The sequence below is a fragment of the Capricornis sumatraensis genome, chromosome 3 (genome assembly GCF_032405125.1).
Source record: "Capricornis sumatraensis isolate serow.1 chromosome 3, serow.2, whole genome shotgun sequence".
Classification (NCBI taxonomy): Eukaryota; Metazoa; Chordata; class Mammalia; order Artiodactyla; family Bovidae; genus Capricornis; species Capricornis sumatraensis.
In genome coordinates, this window is record NC_091071.1 from 136,044,214 (window position 1) to 136,064,424 (window position 20,211).

General features: G+C 40.1%; 1 protein-coding gene across 49 annotated transcripts in view; it reads left to right on the forward strand.

The window, feature by feature from the left end:
- Window positions 1-516: 516 nt before the first annotated feature.
- The window catches only part of ABI2 (abl interactor 2), a 99,319-nt gene continuing 79,624 nt past the window's right edge, over window positions 517-20,211 (forward strand). For all 49 annotated transcript variants that reach the window (XM_068966895.1, XM_068966896.1, XM_068966906.1 and 46 more), the window contains exon 1: window positions 517-633. In XM_068966895.1, the coding sequence (XP_068822996.1) occupies window positions 517-633 (117 nt within the window). The remainder of the gene's footprint in view (window positions 634-20,211) is intronic.

Sequence of the window (20,211 nt, forward strand, 5' to 3'; positions counted from 1 at the left end):
GGCCCCAGGTTGAGGATAACGCCGAGGAAAGTCGCTGAAGAAGCGGGCGGGAAGACCGCAGAGCCGGGTGGGCGTTCACGCCGGACTAACAAAGGCCGCGGGGTGCACTGCCCCAGCCACGCATCCTGCGGGGGCCGAAGGGTTAACCGCGCGCTCAACTCCCGCGCGCATCCCGGCCCCCACTCCCGCGGTCGCTAGGAGACGCCGGATGTGGGGGAGGGGCGGGCGGCGCGACCAAGGGTGGGAACCTTTTTCGGGCTCCCGGGGGTGGAGGGAGAGGAGCGCGCGTGCGCGCGCCGGCCGGCTGTCGCCGCGGTGACCGTCCTCCGAGTCCATCGGCTCGCGCCCCGCCCCCGTTCCCGCTGCCCCCTCCCCTGTCGCGCGCTCAGGGGGTGTTTCTCGCTCCTCCCGGGTTGCCGCCGCCGTCGCTTCGGCTCCTCCTCTCCTAGTCTTGGGTTTCCCTGGCGCTACTGCCGCCGCTGCCTCTGCGGTCTGTATGAGGAGGAGGATGTGAAGATGGCGGAGCTGCAGATGCTGCTGGAGGAGGAAATCCCGGGGGGCCGCCGGGCCCTCTTCGACAGTTACACGAATCTGGAACGGGTGGCCGATTACTGCGAGAACAACTACATCCAGGTGCGACGCATCTCCCGGCCTGGGCGTGTTGGGCCTCTGGCTGCTGAGCGGCGCGTGGGGGACCCCCGGCCCGGGGGCCGCGCGCCTGGGGGCGTAGGGCACACGGGGCCGAGGCCGCAGCAGGGACACAGTGCAGCTGAGCCCCCATGCAGGGGTAGAAGCAGGGTGGGAGCGGGAGAATGGGTGAGAATTCTCCGGTTGGAGGAAATTGTAGCTTTCAAGCATTTTTCAAAAGCCGTGAATCAGTTCTCGGTGCGGGGTGTGTGTGCGTGTGTGTGTCCCCGCCTCCTCTCTTCCCTCGGCCGCCTCCGCAATCGGTGCCGGTCAATTTTCGCGATGGCGGAGGAGGCGGAGAGTGGCATTTTCTATTTGACAGAATCCTGCTCCCCCATATGGCAAGGATTTGGGGTTTAATGGGTCGCCCCCATTCTCTGGAGGATTTTTGAGGCGCTATATTGCTGCAAAGTAAAATGCCTTAGCTTTCTATTCATTTGAATGTATCAAAAGATCAGCGTGGTTTTTTTGCCTTGTTTTTAGGTTCTAACTGAGGATACAGTATAAGAGCAGCTGTCCCCCTTGTTGGAAGTTAATGCCAGTTTTCTTCTCTATGGAGAATGAGAAGCTGCATGATAATGGTTTATTCCCTCCTGCCACCCGCCTCCAAGCCCGTTAGAAATAGCTAATTTGCCTGCAGGGAAATTTTTTGTGATTATCTTTCAGAGAGAAATGGGAAATAATTCTCACGGTTTAAATTTTCCTGTGATGGTTGGTTTGGCATCGGGACTCAGTGATAGCACTGTATGTTTGTGCATGAAGGCGGGGGGTATTGGGTGAGATGAAATTGAGCCGCTTCTGGAAGAAGCAAGATTATGTGATTAAAAACAATTCTTTTTAAAAAATTATTTGAAAGGATAGTTTAAGATGCACAGTTTGCAAAGTCAGCATCTTTTGTTTTCTTTATAGCTTATTCTGAATCACAGGTTCTACCTCCATCTTTTCCCTTCCCATTTAAATTCTCTTGGGATATAGGTGGAAATGGAAGCAATGTGTTAAACTGTTCCTTCACTATGGCCTTTTTTCCTTCTCCCACCTCCATCTCTCCAGGCATCTTTCCTAACATCAGCTATATTGGGAAGCATTCTCAAGTCTTGGTGTGAACCAAAGAAAAAAATAGGTGTTAAAATTTATAGGTTCATAAATTTTGTAAGGATCACATGGTTAATCAAGGATAGTGTTGTAAGATATTACTTGATTAGACATATCCTGAGCACTATATTTTCTTGTATGGAATATTTGTACTGGAGAATGAATCAGACATAATCCAAGGCTTTTCCCTCCAAAGAGAAAGTTGAAAGTATGGCCAGCAGGAAAAGATAGAGTGTGTCTTGGGTCAAAGGTTCATAGAGACGGTACAGATGTCCATATTCATGGTGTGCTTTGCTGATACTGAGTGTGGTAGGAGAGAGTAAAAGGTTGAGATGCTCAGTTTTCACTAAATATATTTGAAAGTGTAATATGGCCTGGCATTGTTAAGAGTTGATAGGTACCTAGTGTCTACAGAATTTCATAGTATAGTTAGTGGGAAGGCTGATCTTTAGCAGATGAATACTATTTTGAGCATCAGTTTATATTCTTAATGGGCTGCAGGTGGGAAGAAGGACTGGCGGAAACTGCTATCCTCACTCTGGAAATTCGGAGTCTCTAGGAGAGGCAAATTAAAAGGACTGAAGTAGTCGTTACAATTCCTTGTGCAACATATGGGAAAGAGTTACAGGTCTCAGAAGAGAAACAGGGTGGAAAGTGGTTGGGTTGCAGTTATCACTACTAATTTTTTTAAAAAAAGTTCTCTTTGTTTGGAAGATAATTTTTATTGTAATTTGAAGGTATAGTTCCTCTTAGGTTGCAGTTGTTACATAAAGGTAAAAGTACCTGAGTTGATAAAGCTGAGCGAGTATAAAGCGATCAACCATTGTCATCACTATATTTCTTGCGGTTCAAAAGAGAAGAATGTTGCTGCCATCATTTGTGTTAGTGGTGGGACTCAGAATTTAATGCGGTGTTTTAAAATTCAGAATATAAGTGCTGATTAATAGAAATGGGTTTGGATTTTAAAATACCTTGTTTCTTCAATTTAGAACCTAAAATAGATGCTATTAGGATCCAGTGGGTTTATTATTGGCGTTCTCTCAACAGATGACAACTTGTACATGATTTGTTTGTAGTAAAGTTGATAAATAGAACATGGTGATAGTGGATTTGTGCTGACTCAGCTGCACATTTGGCTGGCTCTTCCTGTAACCATCGAACTGACCAGCAGGGGTTCTGGTGCAGCCTGTGACCCTGCAATAGATGCAAGTCAATTAGTGATCTGATGGTCAGGTTAGCCTTATTATAGCAACATGTCCTAACCACTAGCTCAAGTTAACTTCACCTGACACTCATTTTATTTTGTGCAAGGACAGTTTTTGCCTGTAAAGCAGGAAAAAGACAAATTTATTGGTAGGTAACATGATAAGGTTCTTTGCTCAGCGTCCTTAAATGCCTGGTTTTATGCATGAGAATATAAAAATAAGATAAGAATATTCTAAATGTGGATTACATTTAGTGTAAAAATTGAGGAAAGGAAGAAAAATGGTGGTGTCCTTCTGAAAAGCCATACTGTTTAAATTGTGCTTTAGAAATGTTATCTTTTGGCATTAAGAGCGATCAAATAGTGCCTGTATTAACACACACAAAATTACTGAAGGGTTTAAGTGGTAGTTTCCAAGGTTACTAGCCTAGTTTACATTATAAATTTAAAAATCATCTTTAGTAAAAAAAAAAAAGAAATTAGATGATTTTGTTTTATTTCAATCTCTAGTAAAAAGTGATTGTCAGAATATTTTTCTAAAATGAGATGAAGAAAAGTTTTTAACTACAATTTCCTCTCTTCCTGATTGAGTATTTCTTTCCTGTAAAAAAAGGACTTTAGTTACTGTTTAATTTTTTGGAGGTATATAACACTTCAGTTTTTTCTTCATTTATAAACATTGATTCCTAATCTAGTAAGTGTCCAGAAACTTTTAAACTGTTTTGATTAACTTGGATCTATGTGTTTATAAATGAAGAACATTATAATAATATGGATTGCTTTAATGTTTTGGTAGATGAAATAAGATTACATTTTCACTTTGCTAAGGTAAGTCTGGAAAACCAACTTGTTCATTTTTATATTTTTCCTTTTGTTAGATAAAAAAAGTTACTGCTTTTTGTGAGTGATAATTCACATACATATATAGTAAAATCCCATTGTCTATTACTCAGATTAAGAACAAAGTCATCCAATAAAATAGCTTTGCTCAGAAGAATAGAAACTGAGAATTTACTTTGTTTTATCTGAAATATTTCTTTGTTTTGAATAACAGGAAAGATGTCATTCATTTTCCTCTGTCAACAAGGATAGTCAGAGTTTGTTAAAAATTGCAGGGAAGATTTATAAGGGGATAGTAGTAGAATCATAGCTTACTAGTTAGTTTCATTAAAAATTAGTTACTGAAATGATACAAATATTTAAAATTCTTAATAAAAATCATGCTCATTGTTGAAAAATTATTCAGTTCAGTTCAGTCTCTCAGTTGTGTCCAGCTCTTTGTGACCCCATGGACTGCAGCACACCAGTCCTCCCTGTCCATCACCAACTGCTGGAGCCTGCTCAAACCATGTTCATTGAATTGGTTATGCTATCAAACCATCTCATCCTCTGTCGTCCCTTTCTCCTCCCACCTTCAATCTTTCCCAGCATCAGGGTCTTTTCCAATGAGTTCTTCGCATCAGGTGGCCAAAGTATTGGAGTTTCAGCTGTAGCATCAGTCTTTCCAATGAATATTCAAGACTGATTTCCTTTAGGATGGACTGGTTGGATCTCCTTGCAGTCCAAGGGACTCTCAAGAGTCTTCTCCAATATCACAGTTCAAAAGCATCAATTCTTTGGCACTCACCTTTCTTTATAGTCCAACTCTTACATCCATACAAGACTGCTGGAAAAACAATAGCTTTGACTAGATGGACTTTTGTTGGCAAAGTAATGTCTTTTAAGAAGGAAGAAACGTAAAATTGTTTAATCATTTTGAATATATAGCTGGGATTTATAATTTTAAATCTTTTTATACACATGTGTATCATATATTTTTAAAATATTAGGTTCATGTTCTTTATTACCTTTATACCTTGATATGTTTTTTTAACTTTTTATTTTGTATCGGAGAAGGCAAAGGCACCCCACTCCAGTACTCTTGCCTGGAAAATCCCATGGACGGAGGAGCCTGGAAGGCTGCAGTCCATAGGGTCACTGAGGGTTGGACACGACTGAGCGACTTCACTTTCACTTTTCATTTTCATGCATTGGAGAAGGAAATGGCAACCCACTCCAGTGTTCTTGCCTGGAGAATCCCAGGGACAGGAGAGCCTGGTGGGCTGCCATCTATGGGGTCGCACAGAGTCGGGGACTACTGAAGCAACTTAGCAGCAGCAGCAGCAGTGTTGTGATAGTTTCAGGTGAACAGTGAAGGGAATCAGTCATACATGCATCCATTCTCCCCTAAACTCTCCTCCCATCCAGGTTGCCACATAACACTGAGCAGAGTTTCATGGGCTATACAGTGGATCCTTGTTGGTTATCCTTTTTAAATATAGCAGTGTGTACATGTCCATCCCAAACTCCCTAACTGTTCTTTTCCCCCCATCTCCGGTCACCAGGCAAAGTTTGTTTTCTTAAGTTCTCTTTTTTAAGTTCATTAGTATAATTTCTTTTTAGATTCCACATACAAGGGATGTCATACGATATTTCCCCTTCTCTGTGTGACTTACTTCACTCAGTATGACAACCTCTGGGTCCATCCAGTTCAGTTCAGTTCAGTTGCTCAGTCGTGTCTGACTCTTTGCGACCCCATGAATCGCAGCACGCCAGGCCTCCCTGTCCATCACCATCTCCCAGAGTTCACTCAGATTCACGTCCATCGAGTCAGTGATGCCATCCAGCCATCTCATCCTTGGTCGTCCCCTTCTCCTCCTGCCCCCAATCCCTCCCAGCATCAGAGTCTTTTCCAATGAGTCAACTCTTCATGTGAGGTGGCCAAAGTACTGGAGTTTCAGCTTTAGCATCATTCCTTCCAAAGAAATCCCAGGGCTGATCTCCTTCAGAATGGACTGGTTGGATCTCCTTGCAGTCCAAGGGACTCTCAAGTCTTCTCCAACATCACAGTTCAGAAGCACCAATAATTTGGTGCTCAGCCTTCCTCACAGTCCATCTCTCACATCCATACATGACCACAGGAAAAACCATAGCCTTGACTAGACGGACCTTAGTCGGCAAAGTAACATCTCTGCTTTTGAATATACTATCTAGATTGGTCATAACTTTCCTTCCAAGGAGTAAGCGTCTTTTAATTTCATGGCTGCAGTCACCATCTGCAGTGATTTTGGAGCCCAAAAAATAAAGTCTGACACTGATTCCACTGTTTCCCCAGATGGGACCACATGCCATGATTTTTGTTTTCTGAGCTTTAAGCCAGCTTTTTCACTCTCCTCTTTCACTTTCATCAAGAGGCTTTTTAGCTCCTCTTCACTTTCTGCCATAAGGGTGGTGTCATCTGCATATCTGAGGTTATTAATATTTCTCCCAGCAATCTTGATTCCAGCTTGTGTTTCTTCCAGTCCAGCGTTTCTCATGATGTTCTATCTTCTCATGATAGAAGTTAAATAAGCAAGGTGACAATATCCAGCCTTGACGTCCTCCTTTTCCTATTTGGAACCAGTCTGTTGTTCCATGTCCAGTTTTAACTGTTGCTTCCTGACCTGCATACAGATATCTCAAGAGGCAGGTCAGGTGGTCTGGTATTCCCATCTCTTTCAGAATTTTCCACAGTTTATTGTGATCCACACAGTCAAAGGCTTTGGCATAGTCAATAAAGCAGAAATAGATGTTTTTCTGGAACTCTCTTGCTTTTTTGATGATCCAGCAGATGTTGGCAATTTGATCTCTGGTTCCTCTGCCTTTTCTAAAACCAGCTTGAACATCAGGGAGTTCACGGTTCACGTATTGCCGAAGCCTGGCTTGGAGAATTTTGAGCATTATTTTACTAGCATGTGAGATGAGTGCAATTGTGCGGTAGTTTGAGCATTCTTTGGCATTGCCTTTCTTTGGAATTGGAATGGAAACTGACCTTTTCCAGTCCTGTGGCCACTGCTGAGTTTTCCAAATGTGCTGGCATATTGAGTGCAGCACTTTCACAGCATCATCTTCCAGGATTTGAAATAGCTCAACTGGAATGCCATCACCTCCACTAGCTTTGTTCGTACTGATGCTTTCTAAGGCCCACTTGACTTCACATTCCAAGATGTCTGGCTCTAGATTAGTGATCACACCATTGTGATTATCTGGGTCGTGAAGATCTTTTTTGTACAGTTCTTCTGTGTATTCTTGCCACTTCTTAATATCTTCTGCTTCTCTTATGTCCATACCATTTCTGTCCTTTATTGAGCCCATCTTTGCATGAAATATTCCCTTGATATCTCTAATTTTCTTGAAGAGATCTCTGGTCTTTCCCATTCTTTTGTTTTCCTCTATTTCTTTGCATTGATCGCTGAAGAAGACTTTCTTATCTCTTCTTGCTATTCTTTGGAACTCTGCATTCAGATGCTTATATTTTTCTTTTTCTTCTTTGCTTTTTGCCTCTCTTCTTTTCACAGCTATTTGTAAGGCCTCCCCCGACAGCCATTTTGCTTTTTTGCATTTCTTTTCCATGAGTATGGTCTTGATCCCTGTCTCCTGTACAATGTCACGAACCTCATTCCATAGTTCATCAGGCACTCTATCTATCAGATTGAGTCCCTTAAATCTATTTCTCACTTCTACTGTATAATCATAAAGAATTTGATTTAGGTCATACCTGAATGGTCTAGTGGTTTTCCCTACTTTCTTCAATTCGAGTCTGAATTTGGCAATAAGGAGTTCATGATCTGAGCCACAGTCAGCTCCTGGTCTTGTTTTTGTTGACTGTATAGAGCTTCTCCATCTTTGGCTGCAAAGAATATAATCAATCTGATTTCGATGTTGCCCATCTGGTGATGTCCATGTGTAGAGTCGTCTCTTGTGTTGTTGGAAGAGGGTGTTTGCTATGACCAGTGCATTTTCTTGGCAAAACTCTATTAGTCTTTGCCCTGCTTCATTCCGCATTCCAAGGCCAAATTTGCCTGTTACTCCAGGTGTTTCTTGACTTCCTACTTTTGTATTCCAGTCCCCTATAATGAAAAGGACATCTTTTTTGGGTGTTAGTTCTAGAAGGTCTTGTAGGTCTTCATAAAACCGTTCAACTTCAGCTTCTTCAGCATTACTGGTTGGGGCATAGACTTGGATAACTGTGATATTGAATGGTTTGCCTTGGAGACAAACAGAGACCATTCTGTCGTTTTGCAAATGGCGTTATTTCATTCTTTTTTAATGGCTGAGTAATATTGCATTGTATGTATGTACCACATCTTCTCTATCCATCCCTCTGTCCATAGACGTTTAGGTTGCTTCCATGTCTTGGCTACTGTAAACAGTGTTGCAGTGAATATTAGGGTGTGTTATACCTTGCTTTAAAAAGAAACTTTTCATGGTGCTAGTCATGACTTTGTCTTTTATGAATGGTCATAGAGTATACAGAAAGGAGATTTGTATTTATGTGTTTAACTTCTATTTGTTCTCACAAATAGAGAAATCTTAAAAGTGCCTAGAATGAAAGAGGATACAGAGTAGAAATTTGAGGACTAGTGTTTACATCCTTTCCTTGACTTTCGTTTTTCACCTCCACAGAGAGGGGTGAACCATATAGGTGAACATCAGGCTGAATTAGGGAGATCAAATTTCCCTAGATTGGGGTGTGTAATGTATAGTGTGTGATAGATTTGCTTCATTCAGGGTCTTCTTTCATCTCCCAGAGAATCTGCTGTTGAGTTGCTAAGTTGTGTCTGACACTTTTGCAACCCATGAACTGTAGCCTGCCATGCTTCTCTGCTCATGGGATTTCCCAGTCAAGAATACTGGAGTGGTTTGCTGTTTCCTTCTTCAGGGGATCTTCCCAACCCAGGGATTACCCGTGTCTCTTGCATCAGCAGGTGGCGGGTTTTACCACTGAACCATCTGAGAAGCCCTCTCCCACAGAATAGTTTATAACCAAATAGACTTACTTATGTGTAGAATATATAGAGATATTTTTGATGTTGAGATCCTTTGGATTGTTACTTACGTTTTAAAATGTAAAGAATTTTAATAACATGCAGTGGCAATGTGTATAAATGTAATCTTTTGTGGATAAAGAGAAGTATATTGAAAATTATATTTAGATTATTTGCAGACTTTTAATAGCTTATAAACTGAAAGTCGCTCAGTCATGTCCGACTGAATTCTCCAGGCCAGAATACTAGAGTGGGTACCCATTCCCTTCTCCAGGGGATTTTTCCAACCCAGGGATTGAACCCAGGTCTTCCGCATTGCAGGCAGATTCTTTACCAGCTGAGCCACTAGGGAAGCCCCTTTAATAGCTTATCATTGATAATTTATAAGAATTGTTAATAGACTCACTTAATGAAGTAGCAAATGGAATGACACCTACTTTGAATTTTTCATTTATTTTGTGATCCTTGTCCAGGTATAAAGCTTCCAGAGGATAGATTTATATCTTGAAAGTTTTTTTTATATCCTTTCATTAGCCATAGGATATTGGAGACACTAATTAACAGTCAATGAATGTCAGAAATACATACTGCAATATACTAGAATAATTTTATAGACTGGATGTAAATTACCTCTAAACTTGCCTTGCAAGTTTTTCCCTGTTAGATACTGTAAGCAGCATTTATATTCTCTTGGCATTACTATACTGTCATTACCTTGTAGGGATTAGAGTTTTACTTTTTATTCATATACAAGTAACATACTTAGATGTAGAAATTTTGGACTACAAAGCAGCTTCATCTTGAATCATTTACAATACATATTTTTCAATTTGATTTTTAAAGTTAGGTTTATTGAAGTGTAATACACATTGAATACAATTCACCTGTTTTAGGTAAAAAGGCTGTCAATTTTGACAAACTTATATAACCACCATGATATAAATTTTTTTCTAGTTTTAGCCAGTGATGATGATAGTGATAACATTTGCAAATGGTTTTTGGTAGGACATATGTCTTTATCTCACTTGGGTGAATTTAAGGAATTGTCCCCATGATGGCCCCCTGATGGCCTAGCATGTATCCACATGGGTCACATATGGAAGGCTTGAAGCACAGGTGATCTGACTCTTGCCAGAGCACCCGGTGTACTTGGGAAGCTTGGGAGGAGCTCCTAGTAGGCTTCTTTCTCATTTCCCTGTCTCCCACATGATACAGTTTCTCATCAGCCCCTGGTTCGGATGAGATGAGGCTTTCTGTTGCATCCTCTCAGGCCACAGCTGTGGCTGCAAAACTTCATGCTGTAGTATGGCGTTGATTCCTCCCTCACCACAGGCTCATGGCATCCATGTTGTAATCATATGGCCCCTTGTGTTTGGGTGTGGCTCTGCCCAAGGACCTCAACTTTGCTACTTATTCTTTACTCTTAATGTAAGTACACAGCTTTCTGAATCTAATGAGAGCTTGTCAGGGCTGGAGCAGGTCAAGTCTTCCTTGCCTTTGCTTGACAGCAAATATTTATAATCCTGGTTTTATAGGGTGATATGGCAAACAGATGTTTAACTTTATTTAAAGTGCTGAACTCTTTTCCAAAATGATGGTACTAGTCTGCGTTCTTGCCAGCAAAGTATCAGTCGCTCTTCTTCCTTGTCAGTACTTGGTTTTGTCAGGTTTTAAAATTTTAGCTATTGTGATAGGTGTTAGTGTTGTCACGTCTGGTTCATTTTGCATTTTCTCAATGACTAATGATGTCAAGCGTTTTTTCCTGTGGTTATTTACCATCTTTACATCATCTTTGGTGAGATATGTGTCCAGATCTTTCATCTGTTTAAACTTTTTAAAATTGTTTTGAGAATTTTTTAATGTATTCTGTGTACAAATACTTATTAGATACATATTCTGCAAATAATTTCTCCTAGTATATGTCTTGTCTTTGCATTTTAAGTGTCTTTAACAGAGCCTAAGTTTTATGTATTTGAAGCTGATATATCAACTTCTTTTTTGGTTAATACTTTTGCCTAATCTGAAATCACAAAGATCTCTCCTATTTTTTTCTAGACACTTTGTAGTTTCTGATCTTACAGTTAAGTATATGATCCACTTATAATTAATTTATCTACAGGAAGTGAAGTATGTCAAGATTTGGTTTTTGCAAATTGTTATCTAATTGCTTAGGAACCATTTGAGGAAAAGATTCTTTTCTCCATTCTATTCCCTTGGCATCTTGTTGAAATCAGTTGACCATATGTGTCTGGGTATATTTTGAACTCCATTTTGTTCCTTTAATGCATACATATCAGTATATATACTTTGTATCATATTGTAGTTTTGTAGTAAGTCTTGAAATCAGGTGGTATGAATCTTATAGTTTGTTCTTTATCAGATTTGTTTTCGCTTTTCTAGGTTCTTTGGTTTCTCAGTATATGTTTTAGAGTCAGCTTGTTAATTTCTGCAAACCTGCTGGGATTTTAATGGAATTGCACTGAATCTGTAGATATTTTGGGGCAATTTGTACTTTTGACAGTACTCAGTCCTCCAATCTGTGGACTTGGTATTTCTATTTATTTAAGTATTCTTTGATTTAGCTAGTCATTTTAGTGATTATAATACTGATTTTGCATATTATCTTCCCTATCCCTAATTATTTAATGATTTTTCTACTGTAATAAATAGTTATATTTTATAAAATCTTGGTTTGCACTTGTTCATTACTAGTGTATAGAAATAGGACTGACTTGTATATTGCCCTTTTATTCTGTGAGCTTGCTAAATTTACATGCTAAACATAGTAGCTTTTATTTTTTTTTTTTGAAGATTCTTTGGAATTTTTTGAATGTAGGTAATCATGTCACCAGCAAATGAAGCTAGTTTTATTTCTTCCTTTCCAGTCTTTGTTTTATTTATCTTTCTTGCCTTATGGCACTGGCTGGGACCTCCAATATGATCTTGAACAGGTGTAGTGAGAGCTCATGTCCTTCACTTGTTCTCAGTCTTAGAGGGAAAGTGGCCAGTCTTTCACCGTTAACTATGTTATCAGCTGTAAGTTTTCGTGCATGTCCTTTATCAGGTGCGGGAAGTTCTCTTATTCTTAGTTTGCTCAGAATATCTTTTAAAATCAGGATTGATTTCATATTATGTTATATGCTTTTTTTCTGCATCTTTTGAGATGCTCAATTTATTTTCAGTCTTAATAAGGTAAATGACATCGTTTGATTGTACTATGGGTTTTGTAAAAATTTGCACTTAGAGGAAGTTTGATTAGTGAGGTGATGTGCATTCTGAGTTATATAACGTTGTTTTGCAAGAAATGATTTAAATTAATGTCTAGGAATTTGCTATAATCAGTAAGCTTGGTCAAACAGGTATATACTGTATATTAGCTGCTACTTCTATGTGCTTTGTGTATGCAAAAGGACTTTATAAAGGCTCAATGCATTGTTATTTTAAAGACCTTAAATTTATTTTCATATTGAGAGCATTAAAATAGCTACAAAACCCTGAAAATATGATGTAAGTTATTTTAAATTATAATTTTGCCAGTTAAATAGTGTTGTACATAGTAAAGATAATTTTAGTGGCCGTGTGACTGAGAAATTAACCTCTCTGTCTCAGTTGTTAACTGTAAGGTGTTAGAATTATAGCAGCTATTTCATAGGGTAGTTGTGAAGATTCAATGAGATAATACAGCTAAAATAGTACATGTCTAATCAAATTTAAGACTATTAATTTTTAAGATGCTCTATATTATGTGCCACTAACTTAATGAACATTGCCACTTAAACACTTAAAATACTGCTACTTAACATGATGCGTTTCAGTTTTGGTAATGTTAAAATATGAAAAACTATTCATACTACAATCAGTGAAACATGGTTTATCATTATTGATGTATATTGTAGACTTACATGATTTATTTTTGTCATTTTTTTTTTTAACACAGCTCTTTTGGGAGCATGTCTTATAATGGTTACTTTTTTTTTTTTTTTAAGATTTTTGATAGGATGAGATGCAAGATTTCCATGCTAATTTCATTTGTCTTATTGTACTGCAACTGTATTATGGTTGAATTTTTCTAGTTAAGCAGAATTTCATAGCTTTTACAACTAAACTGCGTTATGTAAAGTTATACTTCACATTCACAGACGCATAATTAGTTCATTTTAATTTTCTGGAAATTGTGACAAACTGTGAATACTTATGGATGTCCTGGGTTAAAGTACTTTGTCTCCAAACTTAATTGCTTTAGAGTGATACTTGTTGACTTTTTACACCTCATGCCTTCTTTTGATAAAGACGAAAATCAGCTAGGCACCTTCTCTTAACTAGTTTATGGTTATATGTTGACTTAGAACTTAACCGCCATAACTTTCAGCATTTCTAGCAATTTGCTAAGATGAAAGAATTTACATGAGTTAGGCCTTCTAGAGTAAATATCTATCAAGGTAACAAATTCTGCAAAGTTCAGAGGTTCAGAGCTGAGTCTTCAGATTACATATGACAAAATACTATGATTTAGCTTAAGACCACTGTCACTCTTGGGCTTCCCTGATGGCTCAAATGGTAAAGAATCTACCCAGGCCAGAATACTGGAGTGGGTAGCCTTTCCCTTCTCCAGGGGATCTTCCCAATCCAGGAATTGAACCCAGGTCTCCTGCATTGCAGGGAGATTCTTTACCAGCTGAGCCACAAGGGAAGCCCAAGAATATTGGAGTGGGTAGCCTTTCCCTTCTCCAGGGGATCTTCCCTATCCGGGAATTGAACCCAGGTCTCCCGCATTGCAGGGAGATTCTTTACCAGCTGAGCCACCAGGGAAGCCCGCAGTGCAGGAGACTGGGATTCAGGCCCTGGGTTGGGAAGATTCCCTGGAGAAGGAACTGGCAACACACTCCAGTATTCTTGCCCAGAGAACCCTGTGAACAGAGGAGCCTGGTGGGCGACAGTTTGTGAGGTCACAAAGAGTTGGACATGACTGAGCAACTAATGCACGCACGCACGCACGCGCACACACACACACACACACACACACACACACACACACTTGCTCTTATTTTGAAGTAGATGGATGAAGACATTTATTTTAAATACTAATACTAAGGTGTTTAACTTGACACTATACCTTTTGAGTGTACAACCTTATTTGGTTTTAAAAGGTATTTTCAAAGTCAGATGAAAATTTGTTATATAAAAATTCTGATACATGTAGTTTTTGATTTCTAAATACTTAAACTGTTGCATCTACATTAATTTCCTATTGCTGCTATAACAAATTATCAAAAATTTAGCATCTTAAAGTACCATGAATTTATTATTTAATAGTTCTGGAGGTCAGAAGTCTGAAATGGGTCACAAGAGCTGTGTTTCATTCTGGAAGCTGTAGGGAGGAGTCCGTTTCCTTACCTTTCCCAGCTTTTCGAGGTTGCCCACATTCTTTAGTCCGTGGCCCTCTTTCAGTTCCCAGGGTAGCAATGGCATCGCTCAGACCCTGCTTCCATTTTCACGTCTCTTACTGTCCCCCTGGTTCCATCATCGCTTCCCCTTCTCTTTCTCTTGCTTCTTTTGCCCTGTTGCCTTCTCTGATCCTGATCCTCTCTCCCTCTCATAAAGTCCTTGTTAATACATTGGTTCCAGTCACATAACCTTCCGGAGAAGGAGATGGCACCCCACTGCAGTACTTTTGCCTGGAGAATCCCATGGATGGAGGAGCCTGGTGGGCTGCAGTCCATGGGGTTGCTAAGAGCTGGACACAACTGAGCGACTTCACTTTGACTTTTCACTTTCATGCATTGGAGAAGGAAATGGCAACCCACTCCAGTATTCTTGCCTGGAGAATCCCAGGGACGGGCGAGCCTGGTGGGCTGCCGTCCATGGAGTCGGACACGACTGAAGCGACTTAGGATCAGCAGCATAACCTTCCCATCTCAGGATCTTAACTTTTCATTTGCAGAGTCCCTTTTGGCACGTCAGGTAACATATTCACAGATTCCAGGGATTAGGACGTGATCGTCTGTGAAAGGGCCGCTATTCAGCCTACCACAGTATTTGAACATAGCTTCTCCTGTAGCCATTCCTCTATCAGTAAATGATAGCTCTGACTTCTTAATACTGAACCAAAAACCTTAGTATCACCATTGACTTCTCTTTAGCGATAACAAGTAGTTCTGTCTTCATATTCCTGGATCTGACTACTCTTTACTGCTTCTCCTGATACCATCCTGGTCCCAGTCACCATTGTCCCTTACTTAGTTTATAGCAGTAGCCTTTCAGCTCGTCTCGGAATAGCAGCCAGAATGGGCTTTTAAAAATCTAAATCAAATGATACCACTGTTCTGTTAAAAACCTAGGGACTCCTCAGTGTAAGAACGAGAATCTTTAAAATTGCATGCACAGATGATCTAGTTTCTGGTTTTGAATTGTCTGCCTTTCCTTTGCTCATTCTGCTCCAACCACTTTGACTGGTGTCCCTTTTTTTCTTTTTCTTTTTTTAAATATTTCTTTGGCTATGCTGAATCTTAGTTGCAGTACACGGGGTCTTTGGTTGCTGCATGTGGGATCTAGTTCCCTAACGAGGGACCAGACTTGGGGCCCCTTGCGCTGGGAGCATGGGAGTGTTAGCCCCTGGACCACCAGGGAAGTTCCTTGGCCTCTTTTTCTTGAACATACCAGGCCTACTTCTTCCTTAGGACTTTTCTAGTTTGCATTTACTGTGACTGAATATTTTACCTCTTTTAGGCTTTTGCTGAAATGTCTTCTTGATTTCTTCCTGATCTGTGTAAAATTGTAACATATTCCCTGCCCTTTGTTCACATTCCTCTTTGCTTGTACTTTTCTTATTGATATTACTTATAATTTAACAAACAGTATATTTATTTATATCTCCCTCTTTCCTGATAACTTAGTTGGTAAAGAATCTGCCTGCAAAGCAGGAGACCCTAGGGATAGGCTACCCACTCCAGTATTCTTGGGCTTCCCTTGTGGCTCAGCAGGTAGAGAATCCACCTGCAATGTGGGACACCCGGGTTCAATCCCTGGGTTGGGAAGATCCCCTGGAGAAGGGAAAGGCTACCCACTCCAGTATTCTGGCCTAGAGAATTCCATGGACTCCATAGTCCATGGGGTCCCAAAGGGTTGGACACGACTGAATGACTTTCACTTTCTGGCATGTGAGTGGTATAGTAAGGCGGGGAGTTTTGCCTCTTTCACTGCCAGCATATGGAACAGTGCCGTATAGGCATTCAGTAAATATTCAGTATTTGTTAAGTGAATAAATCAGGTGTCTTCTGGTAAGCAGTATAAAATATATTTGAGAGAAGTGAAATAAATTACTTTCCTAAAGTTGAAGAGGTTGTAGATTTATGTATGTGTAAGTGAAATTGGTGCATACTTCTCATTTGTCCAGCATATTTAATGTAAATATGACTGACAGAGTTGACAGTACTATTTCAGACAGGCTTCTCTGGCAGCACAGATGTTAAAGAATCCACCTGCAATGTAGGAAACCTGGGTTTGATCCCTGGGTCTGGAAGATTTCCTGGAGAAGGGAATGGCAACGCACTCCAAGTATTCTTGCCTGGAGAATCCCACGGACAGAGAAGCCTGGCAGGCTACAGTCCATGGTGTTGCAAAGAATTGGACAAAACTGAGCAGCTAAGCACACATTTCAAACACTGCTGATGCTATAGAGTTAATTCAGTTAAATTCCTTTTACTTTGTTGTTGTTCAGTCGCTCAGTCATGTCTGTCTCTTTGCAGCTCCGTGGACTGTAGCACGTCAGGCTTCCCTGCCCTTTGCAATCACCCAGAGTTTGCTCAGACTCCTGTCTGTTGAGTCAGTGGGGCCATCCAACCACGTCATCCTTTGTCGTCCCCTTCTCCTCCTGCCTTCAATCTTTGCCAACATCAGGATCTTTTCCAATGAGTCAATTCTTCGCATCAGATGACCAGTGTATTAGAGCTTCAACGTCAGTCCTTCCAGTGATTATTAAGGGTTGACTTCCTTTAGAATTGACTGGTTTGACCTCCTTACTGTCCAAGGGGCTCTCGAATCTTCTCCAACACGACAGTTTGAAAGCATCAGTTCTTTGGTGCTCAGCCTTCTTTATGGTTCAACTGTCACATCCATACATGACTACTGAAAAAACTATAGCTTTGACTAGACCTTTGTTGGCAAAGTGGTGTCAACTGCTTTTTAATAGGCTGACTAGGTTTGTCATACCTTTTCTTCCAAGGAGCAAGTGTCTTTTAATTTCATGGCTGCAGTCACCGTCCGCAGTGATTTTGGAGCCCAAGAAAATAAACTCTGTCACTGTTTCCATTGTTTTCCCATCTGTGAGCCATGAAATGTTGGGCCCGGATGCCATGATCTTCATTTTTTGAATATTGAGTTTTAAGCCAGGTGTTTCATTGTCTTCTTTCACCTTCCTCAAAGGCTCCTTAATTCCTTTTCATTTTCTGCCATGAGAGTGGTGTTATCTGCACGCTGCTGCTGCTGCTAAGTCGCTTCAGTCGTGTCCGACTCTGCGACCCCATAGACGGCAGCCCACCAGGCTCCCCCGTCCCTGGCATTCTCCAGGCAAGAAAACTGGAGTGGGTTGCCATTCCCTTCTCCAATGCAGGAAAGTGAAAAGTGAAAGTGAAGTCGCTCAGTCGTGTCCAACTTTTAGCAACCCCATGGACTGCAGCCCACCAGGCTCCTCCGCCCGTGGGATTTTCCAGGCAACAGTACTGGAGTGGGTATCTGCATATCTGAGAAGATTGATGTTTCTCCCGGCAACCTTGATTCCAGCTTGTGCTTCATCCAGCCTGGCTTTTTGCATGATGTACTCTGAATGTAAGTTAAATAAGCAGGGTGTCAATATACAGCCTTGACATACTCCTTTCCCAGTTTTGAACTAGTTAATTGTTCCATGTCTTGTTCTAACTGTTGGTTCTTGACCTGCATACAGGTTTCTCAGGAGGCAGGTCAGGTGGTCTGGTATTGCCATCTCTTTTAAGAATTTTTTCCACAGTTTGCTGTGATCCACACAGTCAAAGACTTTAGCATAGAAAATGAAGCAGAAGTAAATGTTCTTCTGAAATTTCTTTGCTTTTTCTGTGATCCAACAGATGTTGGCAATTTGATCTCTGGTTTCTCTGCGTTTTCTCCATCCAGCTTGTACATCTGGAAATTTACAGTTCATGTACTGTTGAAACCTGGCTTGGAGAACTTTGAGCATTACTTTGCTAGCGTGTGAAACGACTGCAGTTGTGCGGTAGTTTGAGCATTCTTTGGCACTGCCCTCCTTTTGATTGGAATGAAAACTAACCTTTTCCAGTCCTGTGGCCACTGCTGAGTTTTCCAAATTTATTGTCACATTGAGTGCATCACTTGAACACCATCATGTTTGTTGTTCTCCTCTATTTCTTTGCATTGATCAACTGAGGAAGGCTTTCTTATCTCTCCTTGCAGTTCTTTGGAACCTTGCATTCAGATAGATATACCTTTCCTTTCCTCCTTTGCCTTTGGCTTCTCTTCTTTTCTCAGCTGTTTGTAAGACTTCCTCAGACAACCATTTTGCCTTTTTGTGTTTCTTTTTCTTGCGGATGGTTTAGAGCACCACCTCCTGTACAGTGTCAGGAACCTTTGTCCATAGTTCTTCAGACACTCAGTCAGCTCTCTAATCCCTTGAATCTGTCACTTCATTGTATAATTGTAAGGGATTTGGTTTAGGTCATACCTGAATGGCCTAGTGGTCTTCCCTACTTTCTTCAGTGTAAGTCTTTCCCTTAGTGCCAGGCTTATTCTATAGAGGATGCTCGTCAGATGTCTGAACTGACCTACCTCTTCTTGGGAACTAAGCAGCAGAGATATTCCTCTTTCTAAAAATCAGATAAGTAAACTCAAGGTTACCTCTGACTCTGCTAAAGTGAAATTTGGCAAGGAGAGAAATCGTATTTAATATTTTGTGTGTGTCCCTTGTGCTTTGTTAAATTAAGATGTTTGCACTTAAGGCTCACACCACTTCAGATTTTCATTATATGTATTTTTCATTAGAAAAATATTTATTGAGCATTTATCCATGCTAGGAAATCAGGGATAAGTAAGTAATGGAGCTGAGAGTCTTAATTCTGTTACCTATTTTGTTTCCTATGAAGAGCCTCTGTTGTAAATTCTGAATGAGTGGGATTTGAACTAAAGATAACATGAGCCTATTTTTCTTTTGTTGTTCTTACTGACTGTTATTTGGCTGTATCCACTTATCTATTGAAGACTTTGAATAGAGGCAAGAAGATGCATTGTGACGCGTTTTCAGAATCTACAAAACAAGATTGAATAGGGGAAGCCAGTAAGGAATACCAGCCTTTTTCAATATGTGGTACCACATGCTTTCTGCCAGGAGATAGTGTTTGAATAATGATTCCTTATTTTCTCATTTAAAATCTTTTATCCTAAGTCTGCAAGAGCAGGCCAGACTCAAAAAAAGAATTTGAATCACTTAATAGATAACACTAATTATATTTCTGAGAGAAGACGGAATTAAATTTTATTGACATTAAATTTATTTTGTTTGTTTTTTTTATCATCCATACATCTGTTTATAGTGTATTAATGTAATTATGAATTTCATTCATGTAATGTCAGCAGTTTAGTTTGTGGTGTAAACATGTTAGGTACATGTACGTCTAGCACTCAGTCCTCTAGTATTATTATTTGGTGAACACTCAGGGGCCTTGTATAAATTTCTCCAAGTGAATATGTACTGTTTTTTCCTCAAGTTTATTGAGATATAATTGACATGCAGCATTGTAAGTTTGTGTTCAACGTGATCATTATAACTGATTCGCTGTGTGATGATTTGATGGTGTGATGATTTGTTATGCCTGTTTGTTGGGAACTGATAACCACAGTATGATTAGTAAACACCTCCATCACCTCACATGATTACCTTTTTTTAAATCTGTGGTGAGAACATTTAAGATCTATTCTGTTAGTGACTTTCATGTGTATACTATCGTATTTTACCTATAGTCATGCTGTGCATTAGATCTCCAGAACTGATTCATCTAATAACTGGAAGTTTGTATTAAAATTTTATTGAAATACAGTTGATTGATAATGTTAGTTTTTTCTGTACAGCAAAGTGACTCGATTATACATATGTATGTATTCTTTTTCATCTTCTTTCCTACTCCTGTTTGTCACAGGATGTGAATATAGTTTCTTGTGCTATGCAGTGGCACTTTGTTGTTTATCCTGAAAGTTTATACCCTTTGATCAATATTTCCCCATTTCTCTGATCCCTGCCCCCTGGCAGCTACCATTCTCTCTACTTGCTTGGGTATTTTAGATTTCATGTATAAACGAGATCATACAGTATTTGTCTTTCTCTGATGTATTTCACTTAACATA